This window comes from Emydura macquarii, unplaced genomic scaffold (assembly GCF_026122565.2).
Source record: "Emydura macquarii macquarii isolate MOO-44397 ecotype Brisbane River unplaced genomic scaffold, CSIRO-AGI_Emac_v2 contig_968, whole genome shotgun sequence".
Classification (NCBI taxonomy): domain Eukaryota; kingdom Metazoa; phylum Chordata; order Testudines; family Chelidae; genus Emydura; species Emydura macquarii.
The window spans coordinates 14,603,976-14,630,325 of record NW_027131105.1 but is presented as its reverse complement, the minus strand read 5'-3'; the positions used below and the strand labels follow the sequence as shown (position 1 = coordinate 14,630,325).

Genomic DNA, 26,350 nt, shown 5'->3' with positions numbered 1-26,350 from the left:
GATATGATGTTTATGGGCACGGTGACATGGCTGGGACTACTTGTTATAGCAGAACATGTGTGGGGCTGACCCTCCCCAGGAAATACTGGCGTACAAGTATCATTGGGTAACCCTATATCTCCACCTGATCACTTTTAGTGTTACTCTGCCCTGGCCGGGGTTGGTGTACCCACATTTCCCACCAGAAGTTTGGAGACATTCATTAGCTGGGATAGTGCCAATTGGAACGTTGACACCCCTGCCCTCTGCCCCGCCCAATTACCAGTTACTCTTCCAGGTGTGCCTGACGTCGTAATCATTGATCTGGTGCTTATCAGCTTGTTCGTCCAGAAAGTCGAACATGTACTTGATGGCCAGGGGCAGGGCGCTCCCGCGGTGTGCCGTGCTGAAGATGGTCTCAAAGAGGTCATCAACGAACTTCTGCAAGGTGCCCTGGAGATGAGAAAGGGAGAATGGCTGCTCAGTACCGCCCAGAAATTCATGCTTTGGAACAAAGGAGAAAGCAGTGGGGCTAGCCGTCAATTTCAGATATTAACTTCACAGCTACTATCAATAACGGGCCATCGCTTTTTTGCCGAGGCAAAGAACTGGTACAATGATCATATCTATCACCAGCCGAACAACGAGTGCTGGGGAAATCAGTGTTTGCAGGATGGGTGGAAGCTTTGCTTCATCAACAGCCTTGTTACAAAACTGGGCTTTGCAGCTGTTTTCTTGGCCAGATGTAACCGGTGCTGCAAGTGCTTGGTTAGATGAAGAGACAGCAGGACCAGGGGCTGAGCCCCATGGAGGAGCCTGGTGCTGGTGGGGGCTGAGTTTGAAGATGGCAGGGCAGGGCAGGGTTATCTGGTGGACTATGGAGATGACAGGGGAGGGGCAGAGCCACCTGATGGAACTCAGAGGCCAGAGGACAGGTGGGTCGGGCACATTTCAAACCCTGCTTGACACAGCCCTAGCAGTGGGAGGTACAAACCTCTGGGGCCAAGCTGCTGGGAGATCAGAGAAAGGGGGGAGGGGGTTGTCGTGGTAGCTGCATTAACCTGAGTCCAGACTGCTCCCTGCCCATAGGAGACATTAAAGGCATTTAGCCAATATTATCTGTATTTGACTTGTACTGTAAAAACCCACACAGAAATAGTTAAAGGAACCAGGGAGGGAGGAGGCTGGCTGGCTGGCTGGCATGACCAAGGGGATCCCAGGAATGGTTCCCACTCAGCACCCTCGTCTCCCACCTCTCCCTTTGAATGTAACCAGGCAGCCGTCCTTCCCTGTGCAGTACCTTGGTGGCCAACAGACGCGTCAGGTAGATCTCGGAGACCATCTTGCTGCCCCTGTCGCCCTCCCGCTGGTCCATGTGGTCATGATTCTTCACTAGGTGCCACAGCTTGGTGCCGCTCTCCAGGTCAGGAGTGATCATGGGGGTCCGTGAACGTAGACTGTCAGGGCTGCTGGCTGTCCGGAGCATGCTCTCTGGGGGAAAGCCAAACACAATGGGAACTTCCCTTCCCTCCTGTACTGAAACCCTCATCCTCATCTGCTTCACCTCTTGCTTTAATCTTAGCCGAGAGAATGGTCCCTGCCAGGCCAGAGCAGAGGCACACTGGCAGGACAGCGAGAGCAGAGCTTGCTCTGCGGCTCCCTGTGCTATACCTGTTCTGGGGCACTCAGAGGACATCAGGCTACAGGCTGCCAGTGCAGCACCTCTGTGCCTGTGAAATTCACTTACACAAACCCTCCTTGGCTCAGCTGTTCCTGTGCCTATTTTAATTTGCAACAGGTGTTTTTGTTGTCTAAGGATGGAGAGCCCTTAGCAGCTCTCCCGGGGTGCCCTGGATGTACATTTCTCATGTGTAACTCCTTGCACCGATAAGGGAGAAGGGCCCATGGCTACTGGAGGCTGTGCTCACAGTTTGGATGGAGCCCAAACTGAACGGGAGGGCACAGAGAACTGGGAAGTTTGGTGGTGCTTGTTTCTATACATTGTACATACTGTAGTCTGCCTCCTTTTCTGTTCAGTCTTTGCCTACACACTCTCCAGGTCTAGTCCCTGGCTCAGCCAGAAGGGCTGTCCCCATTGGCTCCAGAAAGCAGGCTGCGTGATCTCCCCACACACTCACCGTATCTGCTGAGCGACTTGGTGAAGGTGGAGGAGTTGGAGATGTTGTAGGCCGAGTTCTGTTTGGGTACCAGTGCCACAGAGGAGCCATCAGTCACCTAGAGACAGAGCAGTGTGACCAGCGTGTGACTCGTGGAGATGCACAGAGAGGTTCTGCACAGCTAGTGGGATGCCACCGCAGCAGTGAGAAACTAGTAGCTTTTGGGATCCACTAATGACACAGGAAACCCTGCACCTCTTCCCCCTGCACGTCACGTCTAGAGCACCAATCACCAGCTAATGCAAACTAGAACTGCCCTTCTCCACCTACTCCACACAACAGAGCCCCTGGGGGTAGTAAGATCTTGGATCTACGTGGTTTGAATGGGAATCCCACCAGTTGCCTTGAAATTCAGATAGCATAGTAGGTGTCCCTGATGTTGGCCCTTCACTGACCCTTGGGAAAGGAGTGGGGTCCTCTGAAGCCCTTGGCGCAACCCTGAATCACTCTCCCATCCCGTTACACACACACCCTGAAGACCTCCAGTTGCAATCCCAACCCTCCCTCTGGGAAGCACTAAATGGGATGCTCATCAAAACCGATGGATGCTGCTCCCTCACTTGCTGGTGGGTTTGCTGGGCCTTGAGATGAGCAGCTTCATCTCCACTCTGTGAGGCTCACAGGTGTGGCCCCGCCATCCCCAGAGATCAAAACACTGGGAAGTGAACCTACGTCTCCAGACGCCCGTCCAGAACAGCGGCCATTAGACCCCCTGGCCTGTCTCCCTGCAGCACTAGAAGTGAGGGACAAAGACTGGCAGCATGGACCCATGCTTGGGAAGAGCATTAAACCTCTAGGTACCCAGGCTAGGCCAAGTTCCCTGACAGCTGGCAACTGCCCACTGCGCTACCCCAATGGTCTACCCCAGTGGGCGACCTGACCTGATAGTGGGCGAGGGTGTTGAGCCTTTTCCAGTCATTGTCTATCTTTGTGGTCACGTCTTCATCCTGCAGAATGATTCGGGCCATCCTACCCTGCCGCCACTCTGCACCGATGAAAGGGAAAGGCAGGGAGTTAGTGGAGGCCACGCTCACTTTGGATGGGACACAAAACAAATGGGAGGGAAAGAGGGAGAGCACAGCCTCCAAAGCCCTTGCACAAAAAGGTGGGAAGCTGCTCCCTCTAGAGAGTATCCAGGGCACCGGGCATGACGTTGGGTAACAATTTCTAAGCACCCAAGTGAAGAGGCTGGGTATCAGTTTGGGCCTGGCACGAATGAGCTAACTTTATTCCTCTATTCTCCATCTTCCTGCCCCTGACTGGGAATGGGATGGATCACCACTGCTGGTCTCCTCTGCTGTATTCTCAACCCACTGCCAGGAATCCAGAACACAAACCAACCCAGAGATATCTCCAACCCACCCTCCTCCTCCATTTGTTACAATGCACCGTTTTATTCCCCAGGTTCTTCGCATCTTTGTTGACACCCTGAGGATTCCTCCGTATTTTGCACTCATTGCTTTCAGGTCAAAGCCACTAGCACCAGAACCCCAATCAAGGTGGACTGAATGGTTTCTCCCCTGCTATAGAGCTCCTGTCAATGCTCCTTTCAAACCATTCCCAGGGGTCACTGTTGGGAGATGTGTGGCTCTTCCACTTTCTCAGGGGGCCAAAAACATGATCTCTGCTACGCTGCCAGCCCCTGGCAGCCCAGCGGGTAGGAGTCCAGCACTGGTAAATGCAGCCAGGTCTCCTGAACGCCAGTGTGGAGCATTTAACACCAAGCTGCTCCTGTCATACACACTGCTGTGTGTAACAAGCACTGGTTGGTATGAAACATACTATACAGCAATGCATGTACATGGATACGTATTCTGCATGGTACGTAGTGGTGGATTAAGACAGGATCTAATGCAATGGCCCCTGGGGGCCCCAGTGTTCTACAGGACACCTGTATTTGGGTGTTCTGCCTCCAGCTTCTGTGGAAACATTCAAACAGGCTTGACGCCCCTTCTAGTCGACATTTATGCTCCATCTGTCCTACCCATATGGCAAATGCCTGTCCCTTTATCTCACCCAGGTCCATGTCTCCTGCCTTGGGTCTCTGGGAGTAGGGCACCCCCTTGTAGACGGCATCTAGCAGCTTCTCCTTCACCTGCGTGATGGTATCGCAGTTCAGAACCTTGACGGGAATCTCGGGGGCATTCTCATTCTCCGGGTTCACGCAGTTCAGCGTCTGTGCAGCGCAGGGAAGCAGAGAGACTTGTGTGATGGGACGCCCCTCGCCTTCATCCAGGGACATACAGCCAGGAGCACGGGGCACACAGCTCTCTACAGGCTGTGCCTCCGCATCCCAGCAGTTAGTGGAAGCTCTAAGGCATTCCCCTGACACCACTACTGAATGTAATTAACCCCCTCACCCAAGGAAGGCGCAGAGATATCAAAAGGAGGATCCCAGCAGCCCGCAAACTCACAAAACCCACACCCATGCCTGGACATTCCCAGAGAACACGGCCTGGGAGAAGGCCCTGCCCCCACCTTCTGGAGAGCATAACATGGGACAATCAGCAGTTCCAACTTCACAGCTGTCTTGATGGGACAAAGCAGTAAATGGTGCTTCAGGGAGACTTGTCCTACATAATCTTAGGCCTGGTCTGCACTCGAAAATTAGGCTGGTTTAACTAAGTCAGTCGGGGTGGAAAAATCCACATTCCTGAGCGGGAAATGGATTACCTACGACAAAGGGAGAACCCCTCTTGTCTACACTGAAGCGCTGCAGTGGGACAACATTGTAGACATGCCCTTCGCTCTAAATGGTAAGAGCTCTGTGGATAATTGACAATCAAAGGTTAACCAACCCTCCCTCCCCAAAGGGATCCAAGTGAGGATAAGAAGGGAGGAGTGAGCACCGGGTTCAGTCACCTGGAGGGGTTGGACAGACAAGGCGATCAAGGTGGGTGGGATGGGAGGAGGAAGAGTTAGCACCTAATTTCCAGGCTCTCAAAAGAAGGAAGAAGATATATCGCATCTGCAGCCATCACTTCCCTTTGCAAAGCCACTCTCATCCCATCCCAGAAAACCCATCGGTTGGCTGGTCCAAGCCCCTGCTCACAATGGACTGCACTCAACAGCATCTCATTCCCCTCCATCTCTGTCAGGGCCCCAGGATGTGTCAGTGCACGGCAGCTTTCCCAGCTCTGCTGCGATGGCGAGCCTGGTCATGCCACCCCACCCTCCCCAGCCAAGGGAGCAACACGAGCCGGGTCAGAGGCACCACCAGGGATGCTAGAGAGAGAAAAAGGAGACACGAACTGCTCTCTGCAAAGTACCTTGGGCTTAAAGACCTCGTTAAATAGCTGACCCTAGAGGTCCTGGCAAGAACCAGCCCTGGGCGCGGCTCCCGCTTGCACTAACCAGCATTTTGTAGTCGATCTGCTGCCGGATAAGCTTGTCTTCGCTCAGGGAGTAGCGGGCCTCTCCGGTGATGGCGTCAATGGGTCCCTTCTCCATCTGCTGTTTGATGGCACAGTACAGCATAAAGAGGGGTTCTCCAGCACACTCCTATGGGGTAAGCAGAGGGAGGAAGAGCGAGAGGTGAGAGGGCATCAGACACCAACCCTAACCCTTCAAGGAAGCCGTCAGCTATTGCAAGGAGAAGCAGAATGACAGGAGTCTGCCATGTCCTCTCAGGATCAATCACTGATTCACAGACCAGCGTGCACCCTTATACATATAGTCCCCAGTGCTTGCCAGGATAGCTGTAGAAAAGTAGCCTGGGGCTATGTTACCAGCAGCAGACAGCTATGTTACCAAATGCTTTGGAGAGCATTAGCTGTAAAATACTGCTCTAAGTGTGCACAAAAATGACCTGTGTTGTGATCTCAACAGCTGGGTAAACGGAGGCAATTTCTCTCCTTTTGTCAGCCTCAGAACCAGCTGCTGTTTGTTTCATTGCACAAGATCCTAGTTTATTTTGTATCTAGAATCACAACCCCTAGCCCATCTACACACGGCTTGCCAGACTCCCTCTGCTGAGCCCTGCTCAGGTAGGAGTGAGCCCATTATACAGATGGGGAGACTCAGGCAGAGAGGTTAGGATCTAGATCAGAGAGAGTGTCAGCAGCAGAGCTCGTCTGTGCTCAGGGCACCCCTCCAAGTCTCATCTGGGTGAGCTCTGTCAGCCATCTTGGGTTTTCCAAGCCTGGGGAGTACAATCGATACCCTGAATTGGGGCCTGCTGGCCAAAGTTAACCACCCACGAACTGGACATCCTGCCAAATGGGAGCAGGGAGGGGCCATGCCACGGAGCCACCGAAGGATTACAAGGTGTGAGGACCAGACTCAGGTGGGCAGAAGGATAAACAGAAAACACAGATATTACGGCAACGGGGACCACAGACAGATTCAAGAGACAAAAGGATTGAGAAGCCAGCTTACTACCCACAACCTCATCAGCTGGCTTCTCAGTGGAGTTTGGTCTGAATGATGGGTTTCCTTCAATTGGCCCAGTCACTTGGCCATCCATGCTGCCCGCTTAGGAAGCGGGGCACGTCCTCACTGTCGAACAACTTGCTACCCAACTCCTCTCCAACTCTTCTGCCACCACTACCCCAGCATTCATTGCCCAGTCGAGGGGGAGACAAACGGACATGGGCTTTACTGCAGGAGAGTGATGCACAAAAAGGGGCCGCAATGGAAAATGTATTAAACTGAAACATTCTTGGGAAAGACATGGCCAGGCCACAGGGATAGGCACTGTACCATCGCGCCCCATGGCTTCTAGGTGAGGGGTGGAAGCGTGGAGGCAATGGGATGGGAAAGGGGTGGGGTGAGGGGAGATGGAAGGGGGGAGCAAGGAAGTGGGAGTGTGGGAGATGGGAGAGCCAAGTCCCACAGTGCTGCATGCCTTGAACCTCCCCTCTCTCCTGGAAGCAGGCTTTATCCCTGACCAAACAGAGACGGAAGAGGGGAGGTGGAGTAGGTGGGGGAGAAGAAATTCCAACAATTTCCACCCCACCAGCTCCCCCCCCCCAACCCGTCCGCCTTACAAATAAATTGTTCTTTGGTGCAAAGTGCGGCTGCTCTCCCTGTCACCATATGCTGTTAGCATCTCGTTAGCATCTGCGGTAATTAAAGAGACAGCTGCTAACGAGCAGGAACAGGCATACATCATCCCCAGACCTTCCGACAACACGCCTGTCTTTGAAATTATGTTTCATTTGCAAACTTGGCTTCATTAAGTCAGCTTGGAAGAGAGAGAGGGAGAGAGAGAGAGAGAGAAAGAGAGGGAGAAAGAGCCCCAGTGTGGGTGCCATGCTGTTTATTAATAGCTGCCTCGTAACGCAAAAGCAAAATAATGACCGTAAACCAACAAGCCCACTCAGCAATTCCATTCCAGCCTGCGGAGATGCGCCTGCCTTTCTAGTTCGCTCCCTTTGCCTGCTTTCATGAGAGCAAAGAAAGGGACTCACTGCCTTTGATTGCTTACAAAAGCTCCTGTAAAACTTCCAGCCAGAGGAAAGTGAGACAGATGAAGAATAAATTGGAGCAGCCTTCGTGGTCACATCTCGTTTATCTGCTCCATTCTCAGCACGCAGTTTTCTCCCTCTCACCGGCAGTCTGGCCCCATTCTCTAAAGGAACCCAGCGCCGTAGAAGATTGCTTTTTAAGAATGTCACCCCCGAGCAATGACCCATTTTGTTTCCCAGCCCAGTGAAGTTCTGCAAATCCCCCCTTTTGAAATAAAATGAATGTCGTAAGCAAAGGCCTGGAGAGACATTAACTAATTAATCAATTTGATCATTTTAGTGAGTTTAGCACTCTGGAACGGTGATAGGTTGTCGGCCCTGGAGGAAGAAGTATAGCCCAGGCAACAGCAGAGCAAGCTTCCTCCACCCAGCCCTGCAGAGACCCCCTCTAAGGATGACTGACAGGTCTGCCCTCTAGTGCATTCAATCCTTTGCTTCTCTGCAGAGATCTCCAACAAGGGAGAGCAGCTAGTGCCAATCATGGTAGTTTTTCCAAGATGCAGACCCGTTCTCTAGGAGCTGGACTGACACCACCCGATCATTTCACACAGGTCACCAAAGGGCCATTAGATGGGAATGACTTTTGGTCTCTCCCTGCCACAATCAAACATAAGCCAGTGTGCTGGAGGTGAAAGGCTCTGCGGCCCATTACCAATCGCCCTGAGCCAGACAGTTCTCCCCTTCCATCTACTCTTGCTGACCAACTCTCTGGTTCATTCCAATCAGGAGCAAAGATGACAGACAGTGCCTGGACAGGTGGCCATCTCATGGTGTAGCTGGAGTGTGTGACTCAGAGGAATCCACAATGCACCCACACTGCGGTGGGATAGTGACCAGTGATCTGGAGCCAGTTCCCAGCCAGAGTCAGCAAACACCTGTTCGCAGCAGAGCCCATTCTCAATGTCAGGGAAACCTTACAAAGCATCCTACAGGTCTCCTGGGACTGACCGTTTTAGGTCTGTCTGGTTAAAGGGAGGAAAGCATTGCCACCACTTTTCACTTCCTTTAAGCCAGCTCGGGGAGAGGGATGCTACCTGGAAACTGGAGGAGGTTCTTTGAACTTGACCAGATGGTTCCTGTAGGAGCCACCTAATATAATTCCAGATTGCTACAGAAAGCAAAATAATAGAGGGCCCCCGAGGACACCCCAGTGCGGGACACCCTCTCGGAAACGTACCCATGATGTGCTGTCTGGCTCTAGAATACAGTTCTGCCTAAGCTTCAGGCTGCACCACTGCCAGCTATTCGTGTGTGTCTGTGAGAAAGTTACAAAGGAAAATGCTCCTGGAGAAGTTCCCTCTCAGGAGGAAGACAAGCTGAAAAGAAGCTGCAGGAGGGAGGCATGTAAGGGAATGTTTGTGCGGCGCATACATTTGCATGTGTGTGCAGGGGGGAAATGGGCCCAAGGCAGTCTGAGCCAAGCCAGCAAATGCTCATAGTGCCTTACTGATGAGATTTAGCTCATCAGGCACCTAATACCGTGCATTTTTCAATGCTCGTCTCTATTTTTTTCCCTTCCCCCGAGGTGTCTCATTAAGAGTCTGATGAATGCTGCTGCAGGGCCCTAGGAAAGCACCGGGCCTTGTTGATTCCACTGCTGCCACCTGTCCCCATTTCCTCCTTCAGAGGCAGGGCCAGGAGACACCTAGGCAGGAGGAGAGAGGAGCTCTGGGATCCTATCCTAGAACCAGTTTAATTCTTACACCGGGTGGAGCTAGACACCTACACCTGCACTGCGAGACATAACAGGCAATTTCCCAGTTGTCTAGGACGACTGGGCAGTTTGCTTTGCTTCTTTGAGTCACATACTGCAGATCCCTCGGTGCAAGCTGTACTCCGAAGTGTTAGCCACCACGGAGGGGTACCCATGTGATGCATCTACCTTGCAAGACCATGGGCCTAATCCACGCAGGAGTGGGGGGACAAATGGATCCGCCAGCAAGCGTACAAACTGCACACTGCTAGCTGCGCACCTGCTGTCATCTGTCATTGGTCATAGGTGCTCCTGTAAGCTTTTCATGGGGGAAAGCCGGAGACCACAGGCCCTGCCCTCTATGGCTTTCCACCAGATCAGCAGCAGCAGCTGTTCACATCAGCTGAAGACACCAGGTCCACCCCTGCTTGAACAAAAACTGCATCAGGGCCCTTCAAGGGCAGTTTTTGCTGAGAAGTGCCCTAGCAGCTGTGCACACAAAAAAGCTAGCATGTCCGCATGCCTAATTTACATGCACAATTACCACTATTTGGCGCAAGGCATATGTTTCCCTGCCGGCAAACTGTCTGCTGCAATACCTGTTCCATCCAGCTTCGGGGTTTCCTCTCCCTGCCACCTGCAATCCTGAACTCACAGAAATTACATAGATCAAGCGGGTCCCGCCCGGTCCATCTCCCTGAGACCAAAGAGGAGCAGGAGCAGTCCCTATTAGATACATGCTTTTAAGGTTTTGTCCAGGCTAATTTTAAGTGTCCCAAGCACGCAAAGAGGCTTCCACCGCTTCCCCAGGCCAACTATCCCACAGCCTAACAGATCTCAGTGCCAGCAAATTTGTCCTGGTTTATCTGCATATATTTTCCTTTCATTTTGTCCCTCAGTACTGCCCTAAATAATTCTTCTCTTCACTGCTCTTTAGACCCAGGACTCTGTATCCACTCCCCCTGCCAGTTAGCCAAACATCTCCTTAAAGAGGGGTGTTCCTGGCCCATCCCCAGCTCTCTCTTTTCCCCTTAACTTCTTAGTGGGAGTCAAGTCCCAGAACTGGCAAGGAGTGAATGGACTCACAGGAGATTTCAAATCAGACAACAATGTATCGAGGTATCAGCAATGATGCAAAGCACACACAGGACATCAGCAGAGGAAGTCTAAGCATGGAAGCTGAAACCGCCAGACCCTGAACTACAGGTTCAACCGCCAGCAGGATTAGTTGAACCCTTCATCCTTTGTGTGACACACTTTGCTCACCCAGGAGCTCACTCTGTGGGGTTTCATGAGAAAGAGACCAGTTCTCGTCTGCCCCACTCACGCAGCCGGAAGCACGTTGTTAGAACACACACAATCACATGCACAAAAATGCAAGGGCCTTTGCACACCCCCTTCACTCACACAGCTGCACTTACTTCATGAGCAAAGAGCCAGTTAGATGCATTGCTGGCCATGTCCAAGCACTGCAACTGCACGCACAGTCACAATTACACAAGCAAATCAGGTGCACGGATGCACTCAAGTGTATTTTCAATAGCAAATTTTTCCAGAGGTCTGGCCCCGGAGATCAAATGGCATTTTCCCCAAAGCGTGATTCTGGCAGAGTGTCTTTGGCCTGAATATTTCCCTTCCCCAGTGCTGTGGTGAAGAGTCCTAGGGATGGATTGTCTGTTGCTTGCATTTATAAAGCCCTTTGAGACCCCTTGTGATGCAAAAGGTGATGCAAAAATGCAAACCTGCGAAGTGCAGAGGACACAGCAGGCTTTTAAAACATTCACGAGCATGGAGACACCTTGCTCCTCTCCTGCCTTCGGAAAGCCACAGACACCGTACAGATATATTCTTACAGATATGGGCCATCCCTAGACAGAGGCACAACGCCAAGTGCATGTAAGTGATATTATAAATCACCTCTCACTGGTGATCACTCCAGGTCTGCACAGACTCCTGCTCACATACATTCCTCTCCTGGAAATGGCTCAAGCCTTCTTTATCTTAATGAGGGATGAAATCACACAAAAACGGCTCCATGACACCAGGACTCGCTGGGTAAACACCAGCCGAGATCCTGGGGAAGTGGCTCTGCTGACTGACAAACAGGCAGTGCCATTAACTCAGCTTGTTTCCTTCTGGAGCGTGCAGCAAGCCACTGTTCCCACGACCCTGCCAGCAAACTTTGCTGCTTCAATTTGCCATTGGGGCAGCCCTAAAAATGGGAGCAGTTGTGTAGACAGCACTCAGGCGGGTTTAGCTCCTCCAAATAATCGTAGATGAGCCAGCAGTAAAAATGCTCCTGCCACATTTACATCTCAGCTTCCTCCATTGCCACCACTTGTGAAGCTATGCTTGGGTGAATTATGGCTCCCACGTTTGCAAGTGCAGGGAAGGAAACACAGATGCTGGTGCCAACTGGGTATGCAGATGCAATGTGCCTGGCTGAAAGAAGGGGGCTCCTTCTCAAGGCACCGACCCCTCATGAACAGCTCAGGAGAATAGTCTACTGAGAGGCCACTGGCTCACGCACTGCAGATCTGCATTTCTCGCCTGCCATTTTGGGCCCACGGGAGGTGGGCGTGAGACCAGCAACTTCGTTGCTCAGAGTCTACCTGGCTCCTGCTGTTCATGTCCCCCGTCAGAGTCCCCGCCCCACGCTGCCAACACATCAAGCAGCGCTATGGCAGCTTTTGGGAGGCGAGTGAACGGCTAGAGAAGATGGGCGGCAGAGGCTTCCAGCTGGCATCCACAGCTAGGGATTTAACAGGGAGGGACCAATCCTGGGACCCTGCCTCCTAAATTACTCAGGCAAACATCCCTTGACCTAAATGTGGGTTTGCCTGAGTAAGGCCCTCAGGGTTCAGATGACAATTGCACTGTGCCTTTCTCTAGCACTTTCCATGCCAAGCATTCAAACCAGTTTGAGTATGTCTACATTTAAACCGCGAGAGCTGTGTCGCTGTAGCACTGCAGTGTAGACACTGTCTATGCCAATGGAGGAGCTCTCCCATCGGCGTAGTTACTCCACCTCCCCGCAAGGCGGTAGCTAGGTCGACAAAAGAATTCTCCCAGCGACCTAGCACTGTCTACACCAAGGGTTAAGGTCGGCATCGATGCCTCTCTCAGTGGTTTTCACACCCCTGAGAGATGTAGCTATGCCGATGTAAGTTCCCAGTGTAGACCAACCCTTTGTGTTAGGCTGAACGGGACTGAATTTAGCCTTAAGACCCTGCCCAGTGGGGAATGAGTCAGGCCTTGTCTACACCAGCATTTATGCTGGCAAAAACTTTTGTCACTCAGGGGTGTGAAAAAACACACCCTGAGCAATGTAAGTTTTGCTGGCATAAGCACTTCTGTGGACAGTGCCATGTTGGCGGGAGAGCATCTACACCAGCATTCTTACAGCAGCACAGCTGTACCGAGAAGAGCCATGCCGCTGCATGTTTTAAGTATAGACTAGCCCTCAGAATCACTACCTCCATTTTACAGAAAGAGGGGGAAACTGAGGCACAAAGCAGGGAAGCGACATGCCCACGGTCACACAGCAAGTCAGTGGCAGACCTGGGAACAGAACCCACATCTCCTGACTCCCCGTCCACATGCCATCCTGTCCCAACACAGAGATGGCTCCAATAGGGAAGGAGGATAGGCCCCTGGCCATGAAGTTAGCAGTCTCTTTCACACTTACCTTTAAAAACTTGTACAGGAGAAACGTGAACCAATTCGTCAGCATCTTCTCAGCCACGGACTCTGTCCTGTAGGGAAGGCCAAGAGTAAGAGCATCACAACAGAGAAGTGGGGGTCTCTGATCTTTCCTGCCGTCTCCTCAGTCTCTGCCCCTTCACCTAAATCTCCTTTGCTTTACAGGTCTTGAAAGGCAGAAAACTCAAAGCAAAGGGGCGGAGGAGGTGGCAAGAGTCCTGGGGTTACCATGACAACAATCTAGCGATAGCCCCCTTGGGAGTCTAGCCCTGCCTGCTCCAGGAAGAGCACATTAGAGGGGAGCCTGCTCACCTGCAGGACTCAGCCACAGGAATCCGGCCAGAGGGAGAAGCAGAGCTGGCTCCGCTCCCCATCAGAATCACCTAGGGAGGATGGAGACCGCAGGCAGGGCCCATGCCCCCAAGGGGATCCTTGCAGCAATGCAAATTAGCCTGTGCTGCGCTCTGCCACACATTCCCTCCCTCCCAGGTCTCTTTTAGTGCATGCCCAGTGTGCCCAGCCTTCCTGATATGCACTTCCCACCCACACCTGCATGAGATCTCTGGGCTGTTTCTTCATGTGTCCCACTCTGGGGCTGGTCAATTTCCTCCACTTGAGGTGGGTCTTGTAAATTTCACCAGCTCAGGTTCACCTTAATGTCTTCAGATGAAGGAGGACATTTGAGGCCTCAATGTGAATATTATAACAAATCCACAGCCATCTAGAACACCATATTTGTCACCATGTTGCACACCTAGGCCCCAGCTGGGGTACAACTCTGATCCGTCTGCTCCAAAATCCTAGGCCCCTGCCACTGAGCTAAAGGAGAATCACCATAAGCTTCTAGCAATGCATGGCCTATGACACACTGTTGAGCAGATCTGATTTCAACCAGGAAAGGAGAGTGGTGCTCAGACATTAACCCATCCATTGCAATATTCTGCATAAGCAATGCACCTTCAACATGAATCAGTAAACTCACAAAAAGACTGTGACGTGCCAGAAAAAGCCACCTCCCCACACTGACTTCTTGAGAGTAATCAGGCTGGATATTGCTGTTCAACAGGGGAGCTTCAGGATGAGGGACAGGACAGGACTCCCAACCAAGACAAGCTCTCCACTACCCCTGGGAACTGTACAAAGGAACCAGCAAGGGGTAGAAGGAGCCTGATGTTGCCCAGCACATTTAACCAGGATTTGGCAATGTGGAATCTAACATCCTCAAGCTCTGAGAGATGAGGAACTTCAGTCCTCTGGTTCTTCCATAGCCTCCTGCATGCCTCCAGCACCGCTCTGTGCTGATCTGCAGCAAGCAGGATTGCAGGGCCTCATAAAGAAGTGAACACAGAGACCCACGGAGAAGTAGATTCTGCAAGTCTGGTTGAGTTTGGAATCAAGTCCCTGGAGCACCTCTCAGGAGGATGATGCTTAACTCAGATAAGTGCCGTTCATGCACCTTGGGCTAAAGTGACCATCAGATTTGGGATCAGGAGATGTTTTCCCCCAACACATCCAAGGGCAAATTCATCCCCAGCCTCAATCCACTGGAATCAATGCGGTGACACCAAGGAGGAAGCTGAGCCACCAGCTGCAAACTCAGGCTGTCATCCATGTTCCTTTGGAGCACTGAGCAAGGATCTGCAACCAGGAACAGAGGGTTTATTCCCTACGATCCATTCCCTGCCTGTGGAGTGGAGGGAGGTGGGCTCACTGGTGATCCTTGGTCCTGGTGCGGCACATGCCTGTTTCCCAGCAAGGTGAATGTGATGAAAGAGGAGTTTGGAGCAAACTTTGATGGCACGGTCAGCCAGGGCACTGGCTGCGGAAGGCACTGAAACACAGAGACTGACAGATAAAGCAACGCTTATCATACTCAGGGGGTGCAGCAGATCTCTAAGCCAGCCTCAGGCTTCTGGAAAGCTCAGTTTGAATCTGGATCACATCATGCACAAAAACCCTGTAGGCCAGCAGGGACTGGAAGCTCAGAATAGTTTCCTATGATATTCGGGAATATCACAAAACCACCAAAAATTCCAGTGCTGCTAGCCGTGCCTGGTCAGGAGAGGGCCTGAACTGGAATAGAAGGTGCTGCAGGTCTGGAGTGAGATGCACTAACAGAGCTGTGTGTGAAGCCTCAGTCTAGAATAAAAGGGGGTACTACAGGTTGGGAGTGAGGGATCACTCAAACTATGGGGGCAGGGCAGGTATGGAATAGCAGCAAAGGGCGCAGGTGTGGATTGAGGTGAATCAGGCAGGCTGCACGGGGGAACCTTGCACAGTGTCTGCTGCAACGTGTCTGTCCCTGCACACGAGAGGCCTCGCACTATCACAAGGATCAACATTCTCTTTAACACATTTATTTTTAAAAAAGTCAGTCACACTTCCTGAAAGAGAAAAAACCCCAGACAGTTCCCATTGAAATTCCCTCATTATGCTTTTCCGGCTGCTCCATCCATTAATCATCAGATCGGCTATTTTCGAATGCAGATGCTCACAAAAGCACAAGCAACGCTAACGACCTCGGAAAGGTAACTGCCATCCCGCTGCACCAGGGGGGCCAAAAAGGAACGGCGAGAAAAGCCTTCATCTAAAAAACAAAACACCCCGACTCTTGCAGCTGTGCGGACTTTGAGCCGAGTCCCCATGACACAAAGGAAGCGCCACGCAGGGAGGATGGGAAGGGAACAATGAATGATCATAGATTGTTTGCAGTAAATCAACTTTTCTAGTATTAATTTCATCTGACCTGCTTTTGGTCAGTCCCTCCCCCACCTCAGCCTGCTCTGCTGCGAGGAGTGCATGTGTTCAATTTGTTTCTTTTGTCCTGCTGGGAATAGAGCCCCCTACAACGTTCATACAACATCTGAGCCCATGGAAGGCCGAATTCTTCCTTCCTCTCCCAGCAAATGTTAATGCAATGAGAAGGTATTGTGGGAAAGAGGGAAACTTGAAAAGCTTTACAGACATCCTTCATCAGCCTCCGGATTGGCCAGGTCTAAATTGCACTGGAGCAGGGGTGTCAAACATCTGGCCTGCGGGCTGGATACGGCCCGCCAATCTTTTTGGTTCAGCCCCTGGAGGCAGCGCATGCTGCCACGAGATCCGTGTACTCTGGCGGCAGCACGTGGAGCGCTGTGTACACGAGACACAGCGCTCCAAAAGGGCCTAGTATTTCGATTTATGGGATGTATGGCTCACTTGAAGTACGTTTAAGTCAAATCTGGCCCGCCACAGCAAATGAGTTTGACACCCTTGCATCACAGCTACAGAATAGCCTCTCACATTCATTTCATGTCAGCTTCTGCCTCTTCCCTTGGGAGATTGTTCCACAGTCCTGGTTACAAGCAGACACTTGTATTTATCTTCAATGTGGCCAGCTGCCACAGCTACAGGGGATTATACAACAGTAAAATAAACAAACAGCAGATCTCCCCGGCCTGGTTAAAGTTAATCCTGTTACTCTTGATCTCTGATCCATCCCTGGGCCCACCAGCGGCCTCCTACAGAGGTTGGAGGAGGAACAGCCCAGAACTCAGCTCTCGCGTGTGAGGGTGTGGGGGGGCTGGTGGGAAGTGCTTTGTTCCTTGAACGTAATCACCTAACGATTAATGGAGGATCATAAGAAAAGGATCAAGGTAGGACTGCCAATTGCCAATGCACCTCAGTCCTGCCCTGCAGCACTGCTTGTACTGAGTCCTGCTCCCCACACAGCTCCTGCCAGGGAACCTCGCTCCTGCCCTTCCGTCCCGCCCCTGCTATTCCACTTGTGGGCCCCTCACAGCTCCTCCGATGCACTGCAATAAATCCAACACATGCCACATTAAATCCACCATGCCGCTTAGTTTCACTAGGAACAGAAACTCCTCCTGCACGTATAGGTAGCGAGGGCTGGGTCCTGCTTTCTTCTCTGGCCTTGGACCATTGCCACGATTTGGAAGACATGGCTGCCAGGGGCTCCCCAAGCCAGGGCTCCTTTGCTCTCCTTTTATTTATATTTTATTGATTTGCTTCATTCCGGAGCTTTGCGCGGTGGCTCTGCGATGCTCCAAGTGACTCATGATCTGATCATCTGGCTTAACTATTTCAGGGAAAGCAGTTGTTGTATGTAAGGAGGACATGGGCTGCAAGAGGGGAGAGGAAGGGTGGTGCAAGCAGAATGCTGGGAAGGAGGAGAACAGTGAGATTGTGCAGAGAAAGGAAACCCACCATGTGACATGCCCAGGGCCTTCCTGAGGCAGTCACTGACCAGAACTTGGTCCGTTCCATGTGCCCTTCCCAAGAACGTTCCCCGAGAGGCACTCAGGGCAGGCGTTAGCATACAGCACTCCCGGTAGGTAGGGGTCACTCCCATTTTACAGATGGGAAAACTGTGGCACGGGGAGAGGAAGCAAACAGACATTCAGGAGGTGGTTAGTGGAAGCCCTTTGGGGTCCTTCCCATCCTGGCACTGGCAATGAAAAATTCCACTCTTTGGAAATTGATTTCCGTGCCCAAATGAGCAGCAAGCCCCTAAATGGCATCAACTCAAAGGCCAGCAGACCTTGGAAACCCTGAGGACGTGCGTACCCCTCCCCCTCGGCTAGGCTGGGAGACGGAGAATCTAGCACTTTGTGGGTGAAGAATTACCAACCAGCTCCCCTGAATTCTGTTCTGGTGTCATGCTCAGACTGTCTCCTCTGCCCCCTCCCCAACTCAAAGGCTTGCACCAAGCCCAGGAAGGAGGTTCTGTGACTGTCCTTGAAACTACACGTCTCTTCTCCTGGAGCCCACAGGTGCTGCGGTGCAGGAGAGAGAAGGGGGAAGCGGACAGCATGGCAGTGGGAAAAGAGCTCTAGGAATAAGAAGGCATCAGGGAGGGGGCCAGGTGCTGGGATGGTGTCGTTTATTAATTGGTTTTGTTCTGCGCTTGGTGAATCTTCAATATTCATCGGCCCGTGAGAGAGGAGAGCTCAGAGCTGTCATTAAATATTGATGGGGCAGAGCAGACTCACCGTGGAGCTGGAAGGCTGCCTCCTGCTCGCACCCCACCCCGCTCCCTGCCAGACAAGCTGCTTGTGAAAATCCACTTGACTTTTGCATGAAACCCCCCTGCCTGCCTGGTCATGTGGACGAGCTCTGAGGAGGCAACGGGAAGGGTTTGCTGCACAAGGGAAGCCTGACACTGCTGAAGGAGATGCACTGGAGTGTTCCAGCCCCTGCATGTATGCTTGGTGGCAACCAACCAGGGAGTCAGCTACAGAGGCCGTTGAGGTGTGGTAAAATATGGCTGAGAGTTTCACACGTGGCGAGATGCTGACTGCTGGTAATGACTCCCATGTAGTAAATTCCAGGAGCACCAGGTTGCTGGAAGAAGTGCTGGAATATCATCCAGGGCACTGGGACGCCAGCAGGAATTGCAGAGGTGCTGGAACGTCATCCTTGGCGCCGGAAGGCCGGCAGGAATGGTAGGGCGCTGAATGTCGTCCGGGGCACCAGAACACCGGCGGGAATAGTGGTGGCACTGGAACATTGTCCAGCGCACTGGAATGCCAGTGAGAATGGTGGGAGGCCGGTAGGAGCGTTGGAACGCCAACAGGAATGGCAGGGGCACTGGAATGCAGACGGGACGCTGTCCAGGGTCCTGGAATGCCAGCAGGAATGGCAGAATGCAGCTAGGAGCATCACTGCAATGCTAGCAGCAGCCTATGCTGGCTCACCATAGGTCTCCGACTCTACAGTGATGTGGAGTTCCAGCTGTCCAAGCAGCTGTTAGCCATGGATCAATTTGCCTTTAGCGCACTATGCCAACATCTCCCCCACCCATTCGACATCTACACACATAGGTCAAACCAGAAGCCCCAGAGTTAGCACTGGGGAAAGCCATGGCTGTGTTTTCCCCCTCTCATGCTAGCCAGGCCCTGGGAGCCTCCTGGAGACAGAGGGCAGGGAGGGAGCGTCATTCCTCACTCAACCGTGACTTCCAAAAAGAAGTAGCAGTAACAGGCTTCCAATCAAGTCCTGCCTAGTTCAGTCACCTCAGCTGACGAGACACCAGCAGGGACGAGGAGGAAAAATCCCCAAGCCTCACAACTCCCAGCCTTCACGCCAGATGTACACGAAGAGAAGGGAAAGGTGGATAGGAAAGCACACCCACTCGATCAGGGCTTGCGGCTGCACATGGGGCAGTCAGGGTCACAGAGAGCTCACACTGCCGCAGATGGGCAGGACAGCACACTGCTGGAAAACTGGAGGAGAACCAACAAGTTACAAGTGCTGCCTGTGGCTCCTGCCACTGCAGCCCACTGTCTAATGCACACGTGGCTGGGGCCCTGCGCCACGACAGATACGACATGGCACTCATCCAGTGGCAGACGTGGGGAGATGGGGGAATCCTGGCTAAGTTCGAGTCTAAGAAACCACAGGTGCTGGACATCTGAGAATGGCCCATTTGGAAGCCTACAAAGTCAGCACAGAAGGATGGCTTTGGTGGCGTCTAATGAGGGCGTGTCTGGCCCTCCCCTTCACCCTCAAAGCAGCCAGAGCTAGGATGGGGGGGAAGAGGAGAGGGAAGGAAATCCACAGGCAAACTATGACAGAGGGGTGTGAATTATTGCACTAGGGAGCCAGCAGGGAGTAACACGCTGTCAAGGGAGTGGAGGAAATTGAGGGCCCAGTCCCAAGGAACAGCCTGGTACCCTGACAAACTGCCATCTCCAGCGCTGAAGGGTTCTATGGCACATCAAAGAACAGCAAAAAGCAACTGCTCCTAAACAGCCTCTAAATCCCTGGCTTAAAACCAAACCTGCAGTGTTCTCTAAGCACTGAGATAAAGCACTGCTTCTGAGCATGCAACTAGCTGAAACTCAGGGAGCCTTTCCCAAGGCCCCACACCCATCCCTCACAGGGAAATCTTTCTGAGTGAATCTCACACCACCAGGGAAATGCTTTACCAAGAGTCGTATCCGATGTTGTCACCAACTCAGCTGATGGAGAAGGCAGCTGATCACATCCCAAAAGGGGCACAGTGTACTTCCAATGCGTCCACAGGCATATACAGGGGTGAGGGGCAGGAGTGGGCCAGCAGTCTGCATGACACATCGCCGTGCTCTGCCAAGTTTGACCACAAGGAACCACAGACCCACGTGGCTACAGCAGCGGACAGAACGCCTCTGCTTTCACACTGCAGAGCAAGATGCTCCGACACACCATCCTGGCCAGCTGCATCAGCCCTGCTGTTTATGTTTCCCCTTGCTGAGATGTGTGAGTGGGAGGTGAGTGGGATTCGTCACCAGAGGCACACAGTGGGACTTCCATGCAATTTTGTACACCAGTGATGAAGATGGGGGTGCACTTTTTGTACTGGAAGCACGGGACGGAGGCTCCACCAGAGCCCATGTGAAGCACGTAGTTTAGACAGACACTCACCTCCGCAAGAGCAGCTTGGGATGGTTCTTACTCTCCAGGTTCTTCTCAATCAGGTCTGAGAGGAGCTGCTTCAGCACACCTGTGGCATACTCCATCTCCCCCTGCAGCGCTGTCATGATCAGGGAAGCCACGTTGCCCCGGTCCCGCATGGAGAAGCTGCGCTGCGCCTCTAAGGTGCGGATGAAGGTCAGAAGGAAATGCTTCTTGTTCAAGAGCTGCCCAAAGAGGGTCAAGGACTTCTCCACATTCGCCTGGACCTGAGGGGACAAAACAACCACCCGAGTCAGACTAGGGGGACAGACATGCTGGAGAAGGAAGGGGGACTGCACCTCATTAGCGACCTGGACTTACTCTCCTCCCCAGGCTGTGCCTTGGCAATGCAGAAAGCTCAGAGAAGCACAGCTGACTTCATGTGCACTACCAGGCATGCTGTAAAGCAGAAACAGAGCAGCGGGGATCAAGAAACATAGGAATTGTCACACCAGGTACAGCCAGCTGCCCATCTAGCTAGCATCCTGTCTGCAGCAGTGGCCAGTACTGGATATTCCAGTGGAAGGGGAAAGAACCCCCTAGTGAACAATTCTGGAATAACCTGCCTATCGGCAAGTGTCTTCCAAAGCCCATCAGTCAATGGTTGGCGTAGGCCAGAAAGCATGAAGGTGATGGTCCTTCTAAACAAAATGCAACTGTATCTAATGTAAGAGAGGGTGCTCCCTCTGTCAACAGGCATACCTCATCTTTTCTCACTTCTGCTAAGCTTTTGACCTAGGGCAATGAGTTCCACAGATCAATTATGCACTGTATCAAAAAGGATTTCCTTTCGTCAGTTTTCAAGTTGTTGCCTTGCAAGTTCACGGATTGTCGTGTTGCCTTGTCTAAGCACGACAGTAGCACAAATAATAATGCTAATAAAGAGGAGCCTGATTTACCTTCCCTGTGTCACTGCATCGTCTCTTATTGTCTCCTGTCTAAACTCGGCCTTTGTAACCTCTCCTTACCAGAAAGCCTCCCCAGGCCTCCAACTCTATTTATCAGCCATCGTCTTCTGCTTCTGGTTCTGCTAGTCGGGAACTCAGAACTGCCCTGCTCTGTGTCACCCCCTCTCTATTATCTGGGCCTGGTTTTCCTCATGTAATGCCACACAGCTACCCGGCTGTGTATGGCACGTACCGCACACGTGGGTGACAATCTATGGGCACAGTGCAGGTAAATACAAACTGGGAGCATGCCACACAGTCTTCATGGCACAGCAGAGAACTCCCTTAGATTAAATTACCTCCGATGTCCCCTTGGTATGAATATCCTGAGGCACCATCCCTCTAGAATGATACCCCTCGCCTCCGCAGGCCAGCACCTGCGGTGGTGCTGACAGACTCCAGAGAGAGCACAACCAGCCATCTGCAGCTGGTGGGAGGGTTCCAATGGTGTATGGTCTGAGGGTGGGTGGGGCTGGCAAGAGTGAAGGGGAAGGATTAAAAACAGAGGGAACCTGGCAGATCCTCCCCCAACTGTTGTTAAAAGTATCAAGAGGGGAAGTGCCATCAGGTAAACACCCAACAGCCTTTCCCCAAGGATTCGCAAGGGCCAAGGAAGCCCAGATGCCCTTGCAAAAGCTGCTGAGCATCACCACTGGGAACCTGTTTCTTCAGCACATGGCTCTGTATTAGTAACTGGCCACAGGCCACTTCTCTGCCCACAGCTGAATGAGGTTGTGTGAGCGGCAGAGAAGCACAGGCTGACCTGAGAACAAGAAGAGACTATCTGCAAAGAGATGTCTTCAGGGCAGCCGTGACGGCCAGATTAGAATAGTATGTCCACTGCCTCATTCTGCCTCTCTCACATGCACCCATACCTGGGTGAATCAGACCTTCCTCTAACAGAGACTTGAGCAGACTGGTGCTTTTTTACAACAGTCTCTTTGTCAGGCTAATGGTCTCACTGAATGTATGTGAGCGAGGGCACACGTGTGTGCACACACAGTGTAACTTCCAGTTTCATCCACTGAGAAGCTGAATTCACTCTGTACCCAACAGAGATCCTGCACCAACCCTTTAAACATTCTACAGCCCTTTTCTGCACTTCCAAATCAAAGAACTGCCAAACTGCTGAACTCACTAAGGCCTGGTCTACACTTACTGTGAAATTCGTCAGCAGTCGACGGGAGAGACGCAAGCTACTCTACGTAGATTGCATATCTCCCGTCGACTTCCTAAATTCTAATGACCACAGCATCCCCACTACGCTGTGCCAGCAGGAAACGCCCTTCAGTCGACACAGCGTTACTCTTTTTCCGGGGTGGATTTATAAAGACGATTTCCAGATTGATTGAGCGGGTCTCCACTTGCGCTCAATCAATCCTGAAGAATTGATCTGACGGCGGCGAATTTGCCGCCGTCTGTGAAGACACCCTAGATTTCACAGGTGTCCAAGCTTTTCTGGCTGGATCTCAAACCCAAAATACTTCCCCATCCCTGAGATTAACCTTAAGTTTCAGGGCATGCTTGGTTCTGTACAGAGGTCAGCTATGCATGTGTCTTGGCAGGAAACCTGGGGAGAGAAAGAAGGGGTAGCTGGCTGACAGAGGGGGTTGGGTAAGAAATCTTCCACCTCCACAGCACCAGTGCCGATGCATTTTTGGTCAGCAGGGACTGACAGTTGTACTAGAGACGGCTGAAATGTTTCACACACAAAGTCTTTTCACCAGACAAGATGGTTTCATCAAAAAAAAATATTTTCCGTGGGAATGTGTCAATGTTAATGAATTTCTTCCCCCTCCCATTTTCCAATCGGGAGAATCAAAATGAAAATGTCGTTTCAAGTCAACGTTTGAAACAAAGCAACATTTTTCATTTCAAAACGTCAGCTGGAAATGAAAAATGGGGCTTCGATGCCTCCCATTATTTCGCTTAGATTGAAACTTTTTGGCATTTTTCATTCTGTGAAATTTCCCAATATTTCAACTTAATGTTCCATAGCAGAAACTAATTGCAAAGTAGAGCCCAGTTCTAGTCAACCCCATCAGATGGCTGTTGGATAGTTTGGGTGATCATGGGTTTGTGGGTCACAGCCCAGTCCCAAGTGGCCAGATGTCCACACCACACCCCAAAGCACACCACGGCCGGCACTCATTGGCCTCTTATTGGCAATCTCAGCAGAATGGCCAAACCATGAATGGGCGATGGAGACCGAACTTACTCCTAGAAGGGGTCTTGGCAGGGCAGAGGTGAGACATACTGGTGGAGAACCTCCCCTCATGTTGTACCTGCCCTGCAGACAGACAGACTGACTCACTCTCTGTGGATCTCTCTACTTATAAGGCCCCCTTTACCGTAGATCTGAGCACCTCCCACCCCTCACACAGTACCCCGGTAAGTGCTATTATCCCTATCTTACAGCTGGGGAACTGAGGAGGCCTGGAGAGAATAAAGGGCATGTCTGCACAAGCACTTACTGCACAGCAAACTGGGGTGTAAAGCTCCAGCGCGTCACGTGTGGACCCTGCTGGTGTGCACTACGAGTTCCTAGTGTGCACTGACGTGGTTTGAAACAGTGCTGGTACACACATGCCCTTCATGACTTGCTCCTGGTCACACAGGAAATCTGTGGCAGAGAAGGGAACTGAACCCAGGTCTCCCAAGTCCCAAGCTAGCACCCTAACCACTAGGCCATCCTTCCTCTCCAGCACTTTCTGCTAATGCTGGTGCTAAAGTCACTCTGACAGCTAAGCCATTGAAAGGAAGAGTGAGAAAGAGAGAGGGCATGCAGCTGGCATCGCTGCCTTCAGCATTCAGCTCTACCCCTGGGGTTTTGATGGGAGTCTGAGCATGGCGAGGCGGCTGCCTGTCACCTCTCTGACCCATGGACTGATTTCAGATGGGCTCCGGTTATGATGGCAGCACAAATTTTCATTTCAAAATAAACATCGTCCTCTGTTTGGCTGGGAGACTCAGGGATCAGAGGGCACGATCCTATCGGAGGCGTGTTCCCAGCTAGTGGAGCAGCCCAAGCTTGCTAAGCTGGGAAATTGGTCCCATCCTACCCCGGTGATCTTATCAGGGTCTTGCACAGGGGTGGATGAGGACAGCGGGGGAGAGCGCAAAGCATCTGTCACTGACTGCTCCCTAACTGAGCCCCGGCACACAGACGTTGCCTCCCCGCTTTGCTGGGGCTTTGTGTTTAACTCACTGATCATTAGCAGAAGTAAATGAACAATAAAGAATTAAATATTTAATCAGGCTTAAATTCACACAAAGCAATGGAAAAAAAACAAAACCCACACAAACCCAAAGCAAAAGGGAGCCGTTAATGACGGTACTAAGACTTGGCTTTGGATTAGTGTGTGTGTGGAAGAGCTCCTTCCCCGTCACTTGTAATAGCTAGTGTTACACTTATTCTGATTAAGGAGACAAATAAAAGTAAACCTGATTAAATTATATGAAGCTTACACAACTGTATTTGCTTTATTTAATCTGGTTTTTTTCCTCCCTAGAAACTTTTAACACTTTGCTTCCCAACCAAACCCACATGCTCTCTCTTGCATTTGGAGTGTAGCATATTGAAAATCACAGAAATTAGAGCTGGAAAAGACCAATGCAGAATTATTCCCTGCTGTTTCTTCTCTCCAGGGCTTTGTTATCTCTAGATTTAAATACGGTTTTCACCCCATCCCTTTGGAAAGGATTCCACTGTCTAACAGGTCTCCCTGTGGGGAAAGGTTTCCTGATATTCCCTCTAAGTTTTCATTGATTCAATCTCATCCTTAGTAAGTTCTAACCCCTGGCCACTGAACTTGGTGCTTTAACTTCTGTCCTCCACGCTAATTAAGGAAGTGACAGCAGACAGAGTATGTTCACAACAAACCAAGTGCCAAAAGCAAAGCGCAGATGGGCCAGAACGCTCTCTAGGAATTCTAGGTGGGGGGAAGAGGTGGATTCAAATCCTTGCATCTGAATTTGCCCTCACGGTTTGGATCCCAACCCCGAAGGGGCCTGTTTTCTGGTTCCAGCTCAGATGTGAGAACATTTTAAGGCGGCAAAAATCTCCCGACAGCAGCTGGCCTTACATCCAACTCTATGGAGCCACAATCTCCATAATGGTCAGATCCAAACCCCAGCCTAAACCTAAATCCAGATCCAGACCCAAGCCTCGCCTCCTAGGCCCTGCTCTAATTTGGAAGTACTAGCTTTGCCCAGTGAGCTAGTTCACTGGGGCTACCTGAACAGAGAGGAAAGTGGGAAGTTGGCAGGTAGCGCTGACTCTAGGACAGTAACATCTGCTACGTTATCACTGGCTTGGCTCTGCCACAGCTGGGCCTGAAACAAAGACAGCGAGAGGACTGGGCCAAGAACCAGGTTGTCGCACTGGGCAGTGAGGAGCGCCAACGGGTAAAGGCAATTTTCACATGCAGCTTATAACCCTCCTGAAAATACTCAATTTCTAACAGAAGCAAAGAGATCTTTATTTAGTTATACCTCTATGCTATACACCCGTATGTATCTTGTCCACGCTACTGTACATCAGCCAATGAGCTGTCACTGGGCTAACCCTGTGGCTCTGAGCACAGGCCCTTCTGAAGAAAATTCATCTTTTCCAAATCTCCCCAGCTCCTCCAGCCCCACTCTGCCCCCCACTTTCCTCCCCATTCCCCTCTTTCACGCACAGGGGGAAGGGCTGTGAAGCCAGACAACAAAGGTTTTTCTAGGCAACCTGAGTTGATAAATAATCATCATCCTCTGCAAGAGGCAAATAGCGAGGGGCAGAGCCCAGGAATCCCACCATGCTTTCCAGAATTACTCAGCCAGCCCACGTGTGGCTCCCATAGCTAGCTGAGGCTGGCAACGCCACGTGCAGATTCTTCCTGTAAAGGGAAGGGAACCAGGAGCTCCCTGCCCTTGAGCCCACACCTAGCACGCAGGAGTTCTTCACTA

General features: G+C 51.7%; 1 protein-coding gene across 1 annotated transcript in view; it reads right to left on the bottom strand.

Moving 5' to 3' along the window:
• PLXNA1 (plexin A1) overlaps positions 1–26,350 on the bottom strand; it is a 253,854-nt gene that overhangs the window by 13,010 nt on the left and 214,494 nt on the right. The window contains exons 22-29 of the mRNA XM_067544295.1: positions 20,424–20,680; positions 13,006–13,072; positions 5,511–5,657; positions 4,173–4,332; positions 3,038–3,141; positions 2,118–2,214; positions 1,280–1,470; positions 263–432 (exon numbers count right to left, since the gene is read on the bottom strand). Coding sequence (XP_067400396.1) covers positions 263–432; positions 1,280–1,470; positions 2,118–2,214; positions 3,038–3,141; positions 4,173–4,332; positions 5,511–5,657; positions 13,006–13,072; positions 20,424–20,680 — 1,193 coding nt within the window. The remainder of the gene's footprint in view (positions 1–262; positions 433–1,279; positions 1,471–2,117; positions 2,215–3,037; positions 3,142–4,172; positions 4,333–5,510; positions 5,658–13,005; positions 13,073–20,423; positions 20,681–26,350) is intronic.